Source organism: Triturus cristatus, chromosome 5_1 (genome assembly GCF_964204655.1).
Source record: "Triturus cristatus chromosome 5_1, aTriCri1.1, whole genome shotgun sequence".
Lineage (NCBI taxonomy): Eukaryota > Metazoa > Chordata > Amphibia > Caudata > Salamandridae > Triturus > Triturus cristatus.
In genome coordinates, this window is record NC_140587.1 from 812618295 (window position 1) to 812636664 (window position 18370).

The window sequence follows — 18370 nt, forward strand, 5'->3', positions numbered from 1 at the left end:
ATTCAGTAGGTTAGACTCCCTTGGTAATGCCAAAGAGAGAAGGTTCCACTGGGTGGCAGCTGCCCCCCAGAAGGCCCACAAATTCAGGTTATTTTCATTTTGGGAACCTGAGGAATACAGAGATGAGACCATAACAACAGTGATGGGTGGTACCTGCTAACGGGCGTTGTGAGGGGTATTGGACTTGGCAGACAGGGTTTTATGCACTAAGCAAACAGACCGAATCACGGGAGCTGAAACCTCCCCCAAAAGAAATGTCTGAGACCATTGATCTGACAGAGGTGGATACAACGTGAGCATATCAAAATAGACACTGATGATCATGCCCACCTGAGAATAATATTTTTTGAGTACATCTAATGGCGTGCGGCCCCAATAAGAAAATAAGCAATAGCTCCTGTTGGCAGTAGGTCAGGCTTCTGCCAGGCAAATGTGCCACGCAATTCAGGTTGAGGTGACTGGGAAAGACCTCCATCACAGGGCGGGCCGACCATATTTGCAAATGGGCATTCCACCATGCAAATCACGTCCCTAATCCTTCCACACAAGTCCTTTCCTTGGGTCCAGGGAGGACACCTCATGGTCCATCTCAGCCCTGAACACAGATTTCTGCCTGGCAGTGGAGTAGCACATTGAGCATAAATGGCCAACTCAGTGGGGATACGTCCAAGTACAGACGGGTGACTTCTGTACCTCCTCCCCCCCAGTGGATGAAACTAACCTGCTTCTAGGAGGGTGGCTTCTTCTGTCATGAAGGCCAACAGGCTTTAAAACTGTTCTCATGTCGCGCAACAGGGGAGCTACCGGTCTGATGATGGTGTAAGCGTGACACCCTAAGTGGCTAAAATGCACTTTAAGGATTTCTAGCAATGGCAGAGAGAACAGAACGAGTTACACTACGTGATCTGCGTTTTCTCTAAGTTAGGTACAATATAATTAGTTGTGCTATAGAAAATGTGTTTGTGTTTTTATGAGATGCACAGCCTGATAAGAGGTGTCGGCATTAAGGTGGTGTCATGATCTTGGTGCAGCCCCGCCTCCTGCTGTACGTGTTTGCACTCTGAACAACTTTCATCATAGAATCTGAGTTTTCTGGAAACATTTTAAAAAGATGACTAGATTTCCTCTGGCATACCCTTTTACGCTCATTCTTCAAGTAAAGTTATTATAAAATAAACAGATTTATTATAAGCAAGTTATATAGAGCTGTGATTGCTGAAAAAAGGCTGCCACTGGACTTACCTCAGAGTCCGAGCTGTGAAGCTCGTCCAGCTTTGGAGCCTTGAGCAGTTTCCGCTGCACAGTCACCTGGGTGCTACTGCTGCTCCGCCCGTTCGCCTTCGTAAGTGGAACCAAGCCGCCGTCCAGTAACATTGAACCTTCTAACCTCCTCTGCATCTCTGGAGTTGGAATATCTAGCCAAAGGAGAACAAATCATCAATTCTAACTTGTAATGCAAAGAAGCAGCAGTGCAACCAATCAACGTGGTCAAAAAGTATGAGCAGAGTATGTTTGTGGTTCTGTTGAAGGACACACTACAGAGTTCAATCCTTATATGTGTCACAGGCAAAGGGGAAAAAACTTGCTTTGAGATCATATAAGATGATTCTCGGTCAGATGTGCAGTGCTCGCGTTTTCTACACACTCAGTGAGTTGAAATTGAGGATAGTGCTATTCCCAATGTTCATGCCTATGGGCTTGTGAACAGCATGCAAGAACAGTCAAAGGACCACAAGACTCTGATCAGGTGTTATCAGATCGTCTGACATGTAACGAGGGCGGCCATATTGTGCACCAATTAAACATCAAGAGTGAGACAGAAGGTGTGGTTCAAGCTGAGCTGCAATCTTACAAAGTCTTCGGAGTAGACGTATGATGGCCAACACAGAGCTAGTTTTCACTCACTGTGAGCACGTTTTAACAAGGAACTGCCCAACATCCCGATAACCACAGCTTGATTTTTTGTCAGTAATTCAAGTGCGGATGCCAAAAAATATCCAAACTTTGAGAAGGGCTTCTAAAGGGTCCTAAAAATGTGGCGCAGACCCCAAATTGCTAGCACTGAACTCAGAACTTGCTTTGAACAGATATGGGATCATGCGGAACTGTAAATCTTCATTAGCCTCATGGCTCTCGAATACAGCGACGGAGCGCCAGCCGTGTAGAGTATATCATACGCTCCGCCCATTTACCTCCGCCTTGTGCCTTGGCTACGCACATACGCCGGAAGTTCAGTGTCAGCCACTGACACTTATGCGCACCTCACCATGGAGACACCAGAAAGAGACTTCTCTAACACTGCCCACCTGAACGTTCATGCCAAGATTGGAGTAAAGTAATATCATAACACTCCTGACAATATTTCAAGAGGCCCCACTAGTATTAAAAACATAAAAAAAGAACTGAGCGAAGGAGACCTAGGCTACCAGGGACACCGCCGTTCAGTGTGTGATTATAGTCACGCATCCAACCCTGCTTTCAAGGGACCTCACCCCGATTCTACGCTTGTAAATCCTTTGACAAAAGCACTGTTATCTGTCTATACCGTTCACTATCCCTTTCTGTGTCTACTACATCTGAACACAGAAGTGTACTCGTGACATGGAGCATGTTTGCAGGAGATTCTACGCTAGAAAAAAAAAGAAAACACAAAACGTTCTCTCTCCTTTCCTTGCTTGAACCATAACAAAATAATATTAGAAAATGATTTAACCTCTGAAACGCTTTTTTGCGCAAACCCCCACTGCTCCCAGGAAGCGGCAGTGTGGTCAACTACCGCCCTAGGAACGCTTGCATCTTACAAGGGTAGCAGTTATAAAATACAGTCACACCACTGCACTTTTACATGGAAGAAGTGTACAGTCGAAGGATGGAAAACTATTAATTAAACCTGGCTGTAAAAGAGTGATTTGTAGAAAAAAAACATTAGTGTATCATTAGAAGCTCATGCAGCAGTCAGATATTTAAAAAAAAATGGAGGGCGGTTATTCAGGAACCTGTAAAGCACTGTGGATTCTATGTAAATCTGTAAACTAAGTGTCCATATCTGAAAGGAAACGCTATTTGTATACTTTTCTGTTCTTATTCAAGTTCCTAAGCATCAAGAATGACACAGGAAATAACATACCTCGGAAAGTGCAGAAGACGGAAGGACAAGGGTTGGTTAAAGGGTAGTACAAAACAAAAGAAAAAGAATTAAGAGGCTTTCCCACAACAAAACGCCCATTAAAAGGCCGTACCAAGCAAAATCTACATACGCCTTACCAGGAAAACTAAGACTGCCCTTAGAATGTTGGCTCACAAGTGAGCCCAGTTGCAAGAATTTAGATACCCCAAAAATTTCAATCAGCAAGAGTCAATGCTTAAAGCAGTAGCAGAAAACCCAATCATTTCAAGGAAATGGTCAAGGAGATGGGGTTAGGTCTACTGCATGGTCCTAGACACAGATCACATGATCATGTTGGGTGTAGAAACAGAACCGAGCTAATGGTGCCTGCCCATCTAGAAGCAGCACATCTTCACCGCAGAGTGCAGTTTTGGGCATGCTTCCTGCTGTCTGACGTGAATGATCAAGAGACGAGCCACCAGTGACTGCTCGAGTACTTGGAAGCGAGTGTCTGGGCATTTACGCACCAGAAGCAAGATATTAAGTACATTTGATCATGACCGAGCAGGCACACACAAGATTGCCCATTGGATCAAGAATTCACCCCCAGAAAAAGGTTTTGTGGTTGGCAAGGCCACAGGCTTTATATTTTGATTTCTACACCGAAAAGAAGCTGCCTCTCAGTTTTTGCTTGTTCTTGTATTCAGTCCAGTTCAATATTCTTCATTTCGGTAAAATACCATAAAAGAGGCAGACAAGAAAGAAAAACAGTAAGAATAATAAGGTAAGATAAAAACAAAACATTAAAAAAAAGGAAGAATGTTTAAGAAATATACAATTCATAATTTAAAAGAAATAGAAAGCTAAAAAGAAGAAAATATCACGGAATAACCACCACTGACACGATGTAGATACCTTACAGATTAAATTCTAAAATCAACCAAATAAAATCAGTTATTAAAAGTTTATTGGGTTTAGAAACTGCTGCTGATTTCCTCCTGGCGTACCATATACTCCGTAGATACCTCAAAACCGCAAACACCAAAGGGGCACTCAGATCAGTCTGCAAAATTCTACACACCTCCACGTGCCTGGTGGTATCTAAGCGTCTACATGTTGGAATTATCCACCTGGCCTTTGCCTTGCTATAAGCTGGGCAAAAAAACACATTTGGGCCATCCATTCTTTTTCATTTTCACAGGACGGGCAGGTCACGATGGCTGAATTAGCGGTCTTCATCTATCTTGAGGTATTAGTACAAAGTGGCAAAGGTCCGTATCTAAAGTGCAGGTACAGTTTCCTAGCCAAATTTGGCTCAATACTGTCTAACAATAGTCCAGTGTGATAACAAACCTTCAACATTACATTGTCTATTGTGTTAAGAGCTTGTTCAACCAATAGTTTCTAAATTGTAATTTCAATTCCTTTACTGAAATAGAGAGATAAGTTCTATCAGGGTCTTTCTACAGATTAGCTAGACCCAGATCAAAAAATGTGTTTCTAATATATCTGATCCAGGGGAAATCAACTGCAGAAGGATGCCCGCGGATTTCCTCAAACCTTGGCGCAGTCGTTTCCAGAAAATTAAAGGTCTAACCGCCACGTTTTCCGAGATTGGTCGAAGGCCGGCATCAAGCTTTATGTTCTTATATTGAAATCACCTTATGTAGCATATATGTGGACTTTTACTGCAACATAAGTAGGCGAGGCAGCAAGGAAAGAAAGGTTTTGAGTAGTTTCAGGAGTATTTTCGATAATCTTGTCTGAACTGCCTGAAAATCACAAACAAAAGACCAGAGAAATAGCATTCCTCCTGGAAAAGGATGATTTACCACAGTATCCAATTGAAAGAGGTTGCCAAAAAATCTCGGGACAATCTTTCGAACCATGGAAAGTCTACATCTTGCTACACCTACACATTTAAGAGCAGGGCATGTCACTTGTCTCAGTATATAATGCCCTATGGAATGACTTCTGAGCCACTTTGACAGAGTGTGCAGGCAAAAGCAAGGTATTCCGGCTGTGTTCCTCAACACAGGAATAGCTGAATCATAAGCTTACTAGATATCATACGCATGTTCACTATTTATCCTCATACATTCCCCTTCCGGTCTCTCTCAAGAGACATACAAGGTGGCACCAGTAAAAATCTGAACTCGGTCTTCTTCTAATTTTTGCCTCATTTTATACTGTTGTAATAGCAAAGGTATGTCACACAACTAAATGGTACTCAGTTTATTGATCGCGGAGCCAACCTGTGCACATCACTTCTCAGCATATCCAAAAGAGGAAGTGAATGCCATGATATGTTACGTTCACAAACAGAAATAAAAAATATTAGAGTACAGGCATGACTGACTACTCTCTAAATTTAGAATTTCGTTTAAATTTCACCAAAGCGTTGCAACGTTATGGCAAAGTGACACTTACTGTATAGAGTGAAGTAAAAAAAGAAGCATCACTCACAACCATCAACACTATAAAAGCCCTAAACAGAGAGGTGTACTGCGGGATTTCACACAATGCCAAAATTACACACTTAGAGCATAGTGAATCTCAAGAGATTACTAACATTGCAAGTTACAGTAAGTGTTTTTCTCCATATTCCTTTCATCTTCAATTACAGTGAAATAGTTTGGTGGTGTAAGCCACTTCTGTAGTTTCGTTATTCTCAAAGTGTCAATTTCATACAGACTAAGCCCACACTAGCCAAATCACGACTGGGATTTTTCAATATCTATTGAGAGACATTGGTTTTTAGCTGACAGTCATGTTCAAAGCAATGTTGCCTTCCAATTATGGGATGATTCAGCGACTGTCTTAAAATCACTAGGGCTCAACAGCGGGTGATTAAAACTGAGATATTCTGTAGCAGTAAATTCTCCTGGTTCCATGATAATGGGGTGTATTCCTATGGAGAGAGGCCCGCAGGATCTCCGTGCAGCGTTTTGAAAAAGTGTAAAAAACATTCTATCAAGTAATGTAAATGAACTACAGAAAATATATTAGTACCATGGTTTAAAAGCACTAGCAAACTACAAATGTCCCAACCGCACCGCTGGGAGGTGGACTGCTCTACACTATTGATGCTACTCAAAGGCATCAACATTTTTAAAACTATTTATACAGAATTGTATGCAAAGTAAGTTGTATTATGGGTATTAGCAGCAGTTAGAAAGATGTCAGTCAAGGGATGGTATGCAATTGGATCATGAACTGGATATGTGTGGGGGATTGGTTGGTTTGACCCGACTACAGAATTTCCTACTCTCTGATCTAAGGCCGCAAAGAATTAGCAGGAGGTACAACTTCCAAGATATTCTAGTGGACTTTGTGTTTGCTTTCATACGTAACACAATGTTTTCAATTAAGATATCCTTTACTTAAACACTATCTTGAGGTTGAAATAAAACGTCAATTAATCTTCAGGTTAGCTTAATTACTTTCAGAAGAAGGATAAACATCTGTACACCTGAATCAAACTAGTACCCCATTCCGAAGGCTCAATAGTGTGTATTCACCTGCAACTAAGCTTCCTAAACTGCAGTAAAACATCCAACAATTAGACATTGTTTTTATTTATTATCTCAAGCAAATCTCTCTAAGATATACAGTTTAAACTATGTAAAATACTTACCTCTATATATCCAGGTGATTATAAATGAATGCAGTTGGATTTCCCCACCTGGGATGACAGACAGCCACAGCGAGAGAGTAGTGTTGTTGTAAGACACTCGAGTCAAACCACAGTGCCTTGGAAATAATTTCTTTGCATGTTGAGAACATCAGTACACACAGGTTCGTAGTCACTTATATTTCCATAAACCAGGCATAAGAATGATTTGCTCACACAAATCCGAGGGAGCGCATTTATCTTGCTCGTAGATGACATTCAATAGTTCCCAGAGCATCCCATCCGCTTGCACTCCCGAAGCTGTGTGACAAAGGGGTCTGGAGGTTCCTGCATTTATTTGTATATCCCGCAGTGGTTCGTTGACTTTTTATTTATGAGACAAGTGGATTTATAGAAAAAGGTTAGATGGGCTTGAAAAAAAAATACATCTAACCAATGTTTTGGTAAAGAAGTGTGTAAAGTGCTACAAAAGGCCCAGCTCCTTCGTGACTTATCAATGATCTCCTCCGGTGTGGGTTGTGTCTCATAATGTCTAATAGTAAGGTTTCCTTTTGGTTACCCTGCAAATGCTTGGCATCTAAATTCCATTTCCATGTTGTATTTTCCACTGCATCATATTATCAACTATCGATGTACCCCCAAACAAAGGGAGAACATCACCAACCAATATAACAGAAAACAAACATCAGTTCTGAAGTTGTGTTCCACATGTATCAATGGGTGAAACAACGGTCAAAATAAATCAGAAAAAAAGCAAGTGAAAAGAAAGCAAATACAACAGTACGCAACACCAATGAGAGTTTTACAGTACAATGGGAGAACAGAAGCAAAGCACAGACATTCATGGTAAAATAACAGTAATTGCACAACACAACATCAAATTAAAGAACTGACAAATGGATAAAGAAACGTGAAAAACTTCCATGGTCAACCAAATGTAGAAAGCAAAGTTAAAGCCTGCCCATAGATGTGGTTGAGATTTTGGGCTGGGCAGAGAACCGTCACTTTCAACTGATGTTTTTCTGAACATAAATAAATATTATACCCAAAATCACAGCCATGCACAACTTGCAATATTAAATGGGTAAAAATGTTTTTTATAGATTTCTTTTTTACCTCCTGCTTCACTTTGCGATTTTTTCTATTTGGTAAATCGTTGTTGTTATAGCCTAGTCATGTTGCAGTTTGTCGTAATGCTATCAATTTAGATATTACTAATGATTAATGCACCTTTCTTTGTTCTGTTTATTAATTTATACTTCGGAGGAAATTGATTTATAAATATATGTGTATGTCGCCAACAATTCCACAACTATAATAAATTGAGACGAAGATAGGGGTGATTCTTCCTTTACTCTTGTGCGGCTGCTAGAGGAAATCGGTCTAATTTTAATTATTAAAGCTTTATCCACATTATAGGTAAGCATAAATACATTCAAAGTCCCCAGTGTAAATAATAAAAAACTGAAGCTGAGCTACTTTTCTGGTCCAGAAATGTACTTTAAAATAGTTGCTCAGATCCCTGAACTCAAAGTTCTTAACTTATCAGTGCTCAATAGTATGCAAACTGCACACATGTTAATCGAAGACCATTTAAGGCTCAAATTACAGTCTTCAACTACAAAGATTCAATATTAACATTTGTACAACAGCTGTTATCACCACTAATACATATTAGAACAAATGTGCAGATATCTTGAAGTGCTGCAGAACACTAGTTCCCCCTAACACAGATGACACCCAAATGACATAAGTAATGCTTGCCCTCATACAAATGGCCCATTGCACACTGACCATAGAGTAAAGATTTGAACAATCTTACTTATTTTGGCCACTGTCCTAGTTTGCTCTCAGATCTCCTAGGCACATTTTGCATTTTTATCAACTGTACTGGGGGGGGGGGGGGGGGGGGGGGGGGGAAGGCAGTGCGAAATAGAAAAAAACATTAAAGAAAATATGAGCAAGAGGTTATGTTAGGAAATAAATAAAGAATGCTATACTTTATTAGTGAGATTCCCTCATTATACTGGCCAGAGTAATGGTAACTGCTGACAAATTCACAAGTCAAAGATGAGGCAATATGTTCACCATAATCTTGCTAGACTGTCTAGAAGTCAAAGAGATCAATTAGACAATTAAGTAAGAGGGAAACTTTTGGGAGCAGTGTGAAGATAGGAGGAAACACCAATATAGAAAAAAAGCCTATGTCTGATATTGGTTGTGACACTAATGGCAGTGGCGACTACTGTACATCTCTCTAGGTAGGTCTAAACAGGTGAGGTTTAGTCCTTCCTTTCGTTGTTTTAAGAGACTCTTTCATTATTGGTTTTTACGAAAGAGCTAACAAAAACTAACTGAGCTATAACCATTCATGTTTTTCCATAAATTAAATTCCACTAGGGAGTGTGTTTTATCTATACACTGGCTGAGCTTGAAAACCATCAGGCTCCTTCAAATGTGTGGTACAAAAATAGCCTGTAGAATATTGGTTCTTATTCTAAAGCCGATTACAACTCCTGTGCCACCACATCTGTTAGATTAAAACTGGAGAGGTTTAGTTCTATATACAAGAGTATCTATTTCTTTAAGAGGCACTTCCCTACAGCACCGCTGGGAGGTGGACTGCTCTACACTATTGATATCAAGTAAGGTTTTAACTAAAGTACCTTGACTAGAACTACTTTTTCTCATCAATTAACTCACTTTGTTATTTGGGAACTGCTCTTTCTCCTACCACAGGACAATCTTTGTCCCAATAGTATATCAGTATGGAAGAACTCTGTGGTCACCACTCTCTAAAATATTCACGTTGTGGTCCTTTTCTAGCACAGTTGATGATCCTAGTCTATGTAAGGCAAAGTGACTTTAGGGAACTATATATTCTGAAGTTATTTTATTTATTTTTTAAATATCCAGGCACATAATTTCTTTCACTTACTGTACTCCTGTTGCATTAATTAATACTGATTTATGTAATTCCATCATATACCAACAAGACGGTATAAGTTCGATATTTGGGGAACACAGACTTGCTGTGATAGGCTTGCAGTCCTCAAGCAGGAAAGACCTGCCTAATGTTTGCTGCCAGTGGCCTGGTCCCAAGCGGCAGTGTGAACTGTTGGTCGTGTCGTAGCTACAGTGATCATAGCCCAACAGAAGCCATTCAGGTTTCTCCATACCACAAGCTTTCACAAACAAATGGGAGGAAGACATTCATCACACCGTTAACAGCAGGGGGGCATAAAAAATGTTTACCTGACCAGTCACAACTGTAAGACATGCTAAGAGGCCGCATTGCTGGAAAAACAAAAGTACACAAAAGAACAAACCTGTTAAAAGTAGAAAGGAATTATTTAAAATATATATATATTTTGTGCAAAATACCCTATCTCATGAGGTGGATAAATCAGAAAATTTAGTTTTACAAGGAAAAGCGCACAACTTTTGTGGTGTTCACCTGGTTATACAGCAACATAATCATTCGTACAGTAAGAAGGAAAAATGAAGCACGCCATTAACAAGCTCTCAGAATTACTTTTTTTTTTAAAAAGCTAACAAAAGCATCTACAGAAAGAAATGGTCAATTTAATACAGAACAGGCTGTAACTGCTTACTGAACAGGAAATGAGATATGGGTTTTGTCGAATTCTAAAGAGAGGCGCATATGCTGTCCAAAAGAAAAAGTTGATTGGTCTTCCCTACCCCAAAGGCATGCATAGTGCAGATTCAGGTGAGCAATAACAATGTCCTGGAAGACCAGTATCTCCCCAAACATATCAGGATGTAAATTGACAATCCAACGATGGCTTGAGATGGATCACTGCCATCTGAGCTTAAAAGACTGGAGAACTGGAACGTCTGAAACTGCCCTGACACGCGCACCTCCCTTACTACAATTCCAGAGTGACGACTTCACATGACCACTGATCCCTCTCTTATTATATGATAGGTATGTGTATTTCCAAGTTGTCGCTGTAACACAGTACGGATATGTCGATGTTTACAGGGGACTGACTGAACAGATTGCTAGGCTTCTAGGAGTAAGGAGTAACTTTGGGTTAACAATGAAGCATAGTGGCATAAAGTATCAAGCTGCACCTCCTTGATTGAACGCTACCTTGTGTATTGTTTCTGGGAGGGGCAAGGTGGATCTCTTGTGGGGAATATCTGCTGTATTTATGCCAGTACACGTATTTTCGACACGCTCTGTTACAGTGGGGGAATCAATAATTAATTTGCCGACCGGATTAAATTACATGTGAATATGATTTGTACAGTAGTGGGATAGTTAAACAAACTCATCTAATCACTTCAACATGGGCCATGTCTTTTTATTACTATTTTTTCATTAATTTTGTTGTATGAAATTTATTCTTATGTATTTGCAATGTAATCTAACACTTTCTCACACAGAGGAGTGTAACTTGCCATTTGGCTAAAAATTCAATGGAAACCTTTTTTTTTTTTTAAAGTATAGTAATTTGACAAATTGACTGATGAAGAATTACATCATCAGTCAACTATTTGGAAAAATAAATAATTTTCTAAAGATATTAAATGCATGCTCTTTCACAGTGAAAACAATATGCTATCGACACAGTAAAGATAAATAGTGTATTAAATGACCAATTGCTGATGTACAGATAGAGTGAATTGAACTTAAAATTTGATTTTGTATTTTCATACCCTTTTCAATAACACATGTGACAGTAACCAGGATAAGAAGCCCTGTGTTGGCACCCCTTTCTGAGTGGGGTTGTGGTTGTTCGCTGCACAGGTAGGGGGCAACAGATGGTGATGTTATCCTGCACAACCACAAACACTGCAACCAAACCATGTCCTTGTTTTGTGTTTACGCTATTTTGTTTTTTCTTTCATGTGTCTCGTATCTATATGGGCCCTGTACACTTGTTCTGGTGCAAGGACCTTTTTTAAAATCACATACCTGTTTTCTGGTTGGCATCACAAATTCTACGCCTGTATAGGTTCTGAACATTGCAATCTGGGAGTTATTTTTGTTAATTTAATGTTTTTTAGGTACAAAAAAAGAAAATAAGTTTCGGGTGATGCTTCTGTAGCCAATGCTTTTTAAATGTTTAAGTAGCATTTATACCAAACCGGCACAAATAGGATGGACAACTTGACTATGCTAATGCCTGTACAGTGGTCTGCCATGTCTTCTCAATACCAAGTGGTAGCATTTCCAAAACAAGCACCCAGCCTACTATACAACCTTCAACCAGGAGAAGTGCGAAAAACAATCTTGAAGAAACTGCACCTGCTATAGGCAGATGACTTTCTCAGATTTAAAGCTCTCTCTGTGTAGCCCGCACTCGGGAGATGCCTACGTACCAAAGAGGGTCATTAGATACACTCCAGCACAGCATTAACATTTTCAATGGTTTTCTTACTGATAGTACGAAAATTCCTCTGGTCATTTGTTGGTGGCAGCAGTGCAAGCTCTCACTCTGCGAAACCATCTGCTGCCTCCCCAGAGAAAAACTGAATCTGCTGAAAATCCAGAAGCAGCTCAAGACCTTCCTTTTATCCCTGTTCCTTGAATACTCCTGTCGGTACTCCTGCATTGCTGTGCTTCTTGCCGATTACTTCCTTCTTCACTGGCTCTTCATGTGCTCCATTTCCAAATCCGCATTTGGTCCCCTCTACCGCTCTCAACTCCAACTTCTCTCGACCAGTCTCTTCTCTGAAGAAGCTCCTTAGTCTGCATGTAGCATGTGACACATTTTCAAACAATCACAAAGTAAATGCAGCAGACATATGCCCCTGTATAACAGCAGGTCTCCGCGTGCCCTTTGCAGCTATGTTGTTAGCAGGTTACATTTCTCACAAGCATAGGTAGTATCTTGTTGAGCGGTTGGTTTTAACATAGTCATGTCCTCCTGGAGTTTCACAGTAACGAAAAAGCTTAAAATAATCTGTTGAATTCAAGAACCAACCCCACCGCCCTCTTTTCCACTGAAATAATCAAAAGGCTATCAGATGGAGGCACACATCTTCTCTCCGGCATGTCCATTAGGAAAGGCTTTGCAGGACCTCAGACAGCACATGGAGTGTAAAGATTCAGATTTTGTGCAGGTGTAATGTGGATACACCACTATAAATTTTACTCTATCCATTACAACTTTACTCCACTGCTCAAGACGACCAGAGGGAAAGCACACACAGCTTCATCTGATCCTCATTTCTACAACTTAACAGTGCCCACTGCTCCGTGAATGCATGCCAGGTGTCAAGCGTCCCTCTAGTGGATATTCTATGATAGAGATTACTCCTACGTTATACCGTTGTGTGGCCAATCACTAGATAAGTTTCACTGCAATGTAACCACGGTCTCCCTGAAAGCGTAGGAAGTGTATTTCCCAAAATAAGTTTATGAACAATAGAGCGCTGCTTTAGAATGATTTGCTTTTGAGAAATGGAAGCAAACCTCTCTGGGTCTAGCGATCGCTCTGAACAGGATCCGGTATGACTGTATTCATTATTCATAGACGTTCCCTAATAACTACCATGAATATGTCCGGTATATATTTTCCATTGTTCTGGCCAACTAGGGGCACAGAATGCAGACAGGTTGTACATTCACAGCCACCAAACACGAGCCAGCTCACCCGGTGTAATAACCTCTGTGCTTAAAGTACAAGACGTCCTCTCCTTTGGTAAGATGTGTGAATGGAGGCATCTTAGTATGTAGTGCTAGGTAATATGTGAAAGCTACATTCAGTGAAGCCAGCAACGCATGTGCATATCCCCACCCAGAGTACATGGACCATGGTCCCACATGTAACCCCTATATGCTTGAATCCTTAATTACTTTACCAATCAGTTGGGTTGCTGTTAACTGGGCCCGAGCTTTGGTGATGTAATTGGCAAATTAATTTTTGTTTCTTTTATGCCCATGTCTCAATTTCAAGATGTTGGAAGCTGCAAAGAAGTGACATCAAGGCCAGGGATATTTCTCTAACCTTTAGGGTTTTGATTCTCTGACCGTGGGCCATAGATCTTTATACAGTCCAATGCGGCTCACAACCAAACTCAAATGAGATGGTGTGAATAAAGCTTTGGCCTGGGCCCTGAACTGTATTCCTTTCCACCTAGAGCACAACAATTAAAAAACAAACCAATAGAAGAAATTAGCTGGTGGGGCTTTAAAGCTGCAGAGCTCTTTCCTGATCCCTGTAGGCGCAAGCTCCGCACTCTACAGCTCTAATTTCTACATGTCCTTCAGGGACCACCAGGCCATTCGATAGGTCAAAAGGTCAGGACCTCTTTCAAAGGGTTAGGATCAGATACAATCTAGTTAGATCTTCTTTTTTACTATTTTGGGATAGAAGGTACCCCTCCAGACTTCTTAGGAAAACAAAACAACTATTGCTTCCAATTCATTTTAAAAAACAATAACATTCCCTCAAAACCAAAAATACACTTTGCCACTTCTTATGCAATGTACTGGCTGGGTTTCTTTCCATAGCAGACAGCTTCATGCTAAGTAGAACAGAACGCTTACCTAGTCGGCTGCGCCTGATCTCATCCGGAGAGACCGGCCGCAGTTTCCTCTCCGCCTTGATTCCCTCTAGGATTCTCTCATGCAGACTCTGAGGCCGTGTTGGGGTTGGCTTCAGTTTTCGGGATGCCACCTACAAAAGGAAGACATTTCATTTCAACCATTTGATTAGAAATTAAACAAATTATTGTTTTACGAAGAAGAGTGTTAATAGTAGTGAGTCAAAAAGAACTCTGTCTGTGTAGGTGTGCACAAGGAGGTTGAACAGATCACCTGGATGCAAAGACACAGCTAGAATCACTTTCTTGTTGGTCATCTTTCCAGCAGTAATTGAGATGATCCTTGTGAAGGTGCGTACAACACGCCTCGGCCAGGTGCCTTGATAATGAACCCAACAAGCTGACTCTAGACCTCTCCGCTTCTATGCGATGGCACAGATGCTACTGCTACTTTGTTGCAGGGTTTTATTTATTTATTTTAAATCAGTGACCATTTTCCTGTGGCTTTAAAAGACATTCTTTACCAACTATGCTGAAAATAATTGGCACCCACATTATTTATTTATTTCACAGATTTCTATAGAGCACAGTCACCCAAGGTATAGGTCTCAAATCGTTCTTGTGGAGTGCATAGAAGGCAGCTTCAGGTGGACAGAATGATACTAGCAAAAACCACAGGCAGACGTGACCTACAAATGACAATGGATCCTGAAGGAAAACTCGCCTATCATAAATGTGAACAAGAATATTGCATCTGTCACCGTGATTGATTTGGAAAAAAAATAAGTTGAAACACTGCTTAATTTGTAAAAGAATACGTTCCGGGCCACAGTTTTGCTCAGGTCCTGCAGCAGGTGTTATCAAAGCTCAGGGTGCTGAATAACAAAACTAGATAGCCTTGAGTTCACCTCATACCTCTTTAATCTACCCCCAGACTCTCCCTGCCTCTTTATTTCACTTTTGTGAATTTGTTTTTAACCCTGCATTTTGCCTTTGTCACAGTTTTTTCCGTCTTTCTCTTCCCCCATCTTTTCTCCTCGTGTGTTTTATATTTCTTGCTCTGGATCAAAGTCTACTGAGCAAAAACAAGTGCTCTCCCGAGTCCCCACAAATTCAAAGGTGTTGTGATTTGTCTTGGTTACTATGCATCCTCCCCAGAGTTCCTAGTCCCTTCCACTCAGCCAGTGAGTAGGGTCGTTGGATGGTTGGAATGTTGAGTGTGTTAGTGTTTGGATGAGTCGACAGTTGGAGTGAGAAGGAATGTACAACGTTATTCCGCTGTCTTTTTCCCCGCTCGGAATCACGTTGTGATTCCGCATACCATTACTCCGCAAGTCAGAACAGCGACTTGCAGAGGGGGGGCGCTGGATGTTGGAATAGTATAATTTACTATTCCAACTCCAGTGTGTGCGAACACTAGGGAAGGTGTTGGATTTTAAATCCAACACCTCCCACCCCCTCCTCAAGTCGTTCTTCCGACTTGCGGAGTAATGGTATGAGGAATCACAACACGGTCGTTGTAACGACCGCGTTGTGATTCCAAGCGGGGAAAAAGTTGCGGGTAAACGTTGTTTACCGTGAGAAGGGCTGAGCAGCAGGATGCTGCTCCTAGTGGGGCTTTACCTGATTTACTTGTTACCTGATATGAACCTAATAAACCTACATCTTTTGTCATCTACAAGACTACATCCTTGATTGTAACTAAAGGCCCTACGTTTTTTGGGAGCCCAAAGAATTGTGTTGCAAGGAATTTCACCTGTTAAAAAAAAAAATCTGGTGTAGGTGAATGAGCAAACAGTGAAAATAGGTGGAATTACCAGAGCTTTTGCCAGATTTAAAAATTAATTTGCCCGCCCCTAACTAAAAAGTTAGATAGCCCCTAATTCCTGAATAGAACATTGTCAGATTTTTAACAACATAAATACAAGTAACTGTCTATTGTGACTTAAAGGTAGAGGCTACATACAGGATTTAGCGGAGGCCGAGACCGGATGAACTCCAGGATTATTTCATGAGCGCTCTTCTTTAATCGGGGAGGAATGTCACCTTGGACCTGGACAAACGCAAAAAGAGTGTACGTTTTATTTCTTAAGCGCAGCAAGAAAGAGGTAGTTTCAAATACAGTAGGCATACAGTCAGAAAATCAAGATGGCGCTCACAAAATCTACACACAGGTGAATAAATGAAATCTTTGGGTTTTTGGATGAAATTATCTAAGTCGGTTCCATACATAGATGCCTTTCTCATAACTGCGTATCTTACCCTAGATCTTTTTCACACTACATATGGATTGTTAATATTTCCTTATGAAGATAATGGCAAGTGTTCAACACAACCAAAACATTTTTTGACATTTTATACAAGTCATTTTTAGCACAGAGCATTTAATCGATTATGGCCTTCATTTGTCTGGGGCAGGCACTGAGCTGCACTGACGCAACCACATGCCACTGAGCATGAAACAGGATCACAAAGAGACCGATTTCATGTGCGCCCAATGTTAAACTGCTCAGTAGCATAAGGGCGGTACACGTCTATGTTTACGCCCTTTTTAGGTCTGGTGTAGAGAACGTTTTCGCCTGTTTTGCCTGCCTTATGTTTTGCAAAAAATGTAAAATAAAAATACATACATACATGCAAAGAGACAGGTGTTTTCCATTAGCCTTCAACATCCACTAATCTATTTAGGTATCACTCACAGTTTCCTTCTGCCATTTTTTGCATGTTCCACACGTATTAGCCCCACAAAAAAAATTATTAAAAAAAGAACTCAATTGCCAAGACCAGACCTATTGTCATCCCCCAGTGCATGTTTTAGGATGTTACTTGTACATCACCTTTGTCCAGTCTGAACGGCTAGAAACATGTACGGCTGAGTAAGAAGTTCAATGTTCTATTTTACACAACATTTCACTTTCCTACTGTTCCTTTTACGAGGTGCATATTTTATTATCATATAAAAGAGATATAACAACTTATATTGTCCCTGAAATTCTCACTAAGGGGAAATAAACCCCTAAGGGCTCACTGGAAGTGGCATTTTAGATTCATATGTCAAGTAAACAAACACTTGCTCGATAAAATACTGTTGTTGTCACTTCTTGAAATCCACCCAACAACTCATTATCACGCCTTGCCTTGGAGTCCAAGTTCAAGAACAGATGCAAAGTTCACACAATAAGAATTAAGAAATCCCATGTAAGTTTCTAAGCACGATGCAAAGTTGATTGCAAATGTTTTTTAGAAATGACACCACCTATAAAATCCCTTTTGAACATAAGGGAAAACTCTTTGGTATTATTTACTCCCGGGGTGATATCTACCACTAAGAGATTTAAGTATTTCATGGCTTCAATCCAAGATTTAGTGTAACAGCAGCATTACAGCAACATCTGGCTTAGGCACTCATTACCGAGTGCTGGTTTTGATGTCATTTTAAACAAAGAGCATACGAATGGCACCACAGAATATGGAGCGGCTGCCCTGCAGTGAAATGAAGGAAAGGCTGATTTTGAAAAAGAAATTCGTTTTTTGGCTTCGCCATGTGGCCCACCGAGGTTTCAAGTTGGACGGCTCGTCAAACTGAAGTGCACACCACCTAACCCATTAGGAGGATCTCCCGTCGACATGTTCATGCTGAGAGCGCTCACCTTCAATCAATAAAATGCAGCCCAGGCATTTGGTGAAATTGGCTTGACAGCCCTGTTTCTTCTTCCAGACAAATGTGGACTTGGGTTTTTTTGTGTCAATTTGGAAGTATACCACACAATACTCGAACTCTCTTCTAACATCTGCTTTGGCACATGTAGACGAGACCAGCAGCAGCAGAGGAAGTGTGATATCCCTTTGAAACTACATTAGGCAATCTTCATGAAGCAATAAGAGGTGGATCCATGCTAGGGCCATATTCTTCTCGTCTTTCAGTGGCATGTTGTGATCGACAGTGTCAAAGCCTGGAGCGAGTTCAGTAGAATCTGGTCTATCTACTCCACAGGCAAGTTTGATCCCTAGAGATTTTGGATTCATCTTCTGACCTCCACCACGCTCAGAGATTTGAAGGAAGTTAAAGTTGTCCTTAGCTGTGGTGGAGGATTGCAGTAGTAAAGGGA

At 40.8% G+C, this 18370-nt stretch overlaps 1 protein-coding gene across 5 annotated transcripts in view; it reads right to left on the reverse strand.

The window, feature by feature from the left end:
* SPIRE1 (spire type actin nucleation factor 1) overlaps positions 1–18370 on the reverse strand; it is a 490495-nt gene that overhangs the window by 82478 nt on the left and 389647 nt on the right. For 3 of the 5 annotated variants that reach the window (XM_085605852.1, XM_085605850.1, XM_085605849.1), the window contains exons 7-10: positions 16228–16314; positions 14266–14395; positions 9996–10037; positions 1243–1415 (exon numbers count right to left, since the gene is read on the reverse strand). In XM_085605852.1, coding sequence (XP_085461978.1) covers positions 1243–1415; positions 9996–10037; positions 14266–14395; positions 16228–16314 — 432 coding nt within the window. The remainder of the gene's footprint in view (positions 1–1242; positions 1416–9995; positions 10038–14265; positions 14396–16227; positions 16315–18370) is intronic. The other 2 variants (XM_085605851.1, XM_085605848.1) reach the window with 1 other exon arrangement.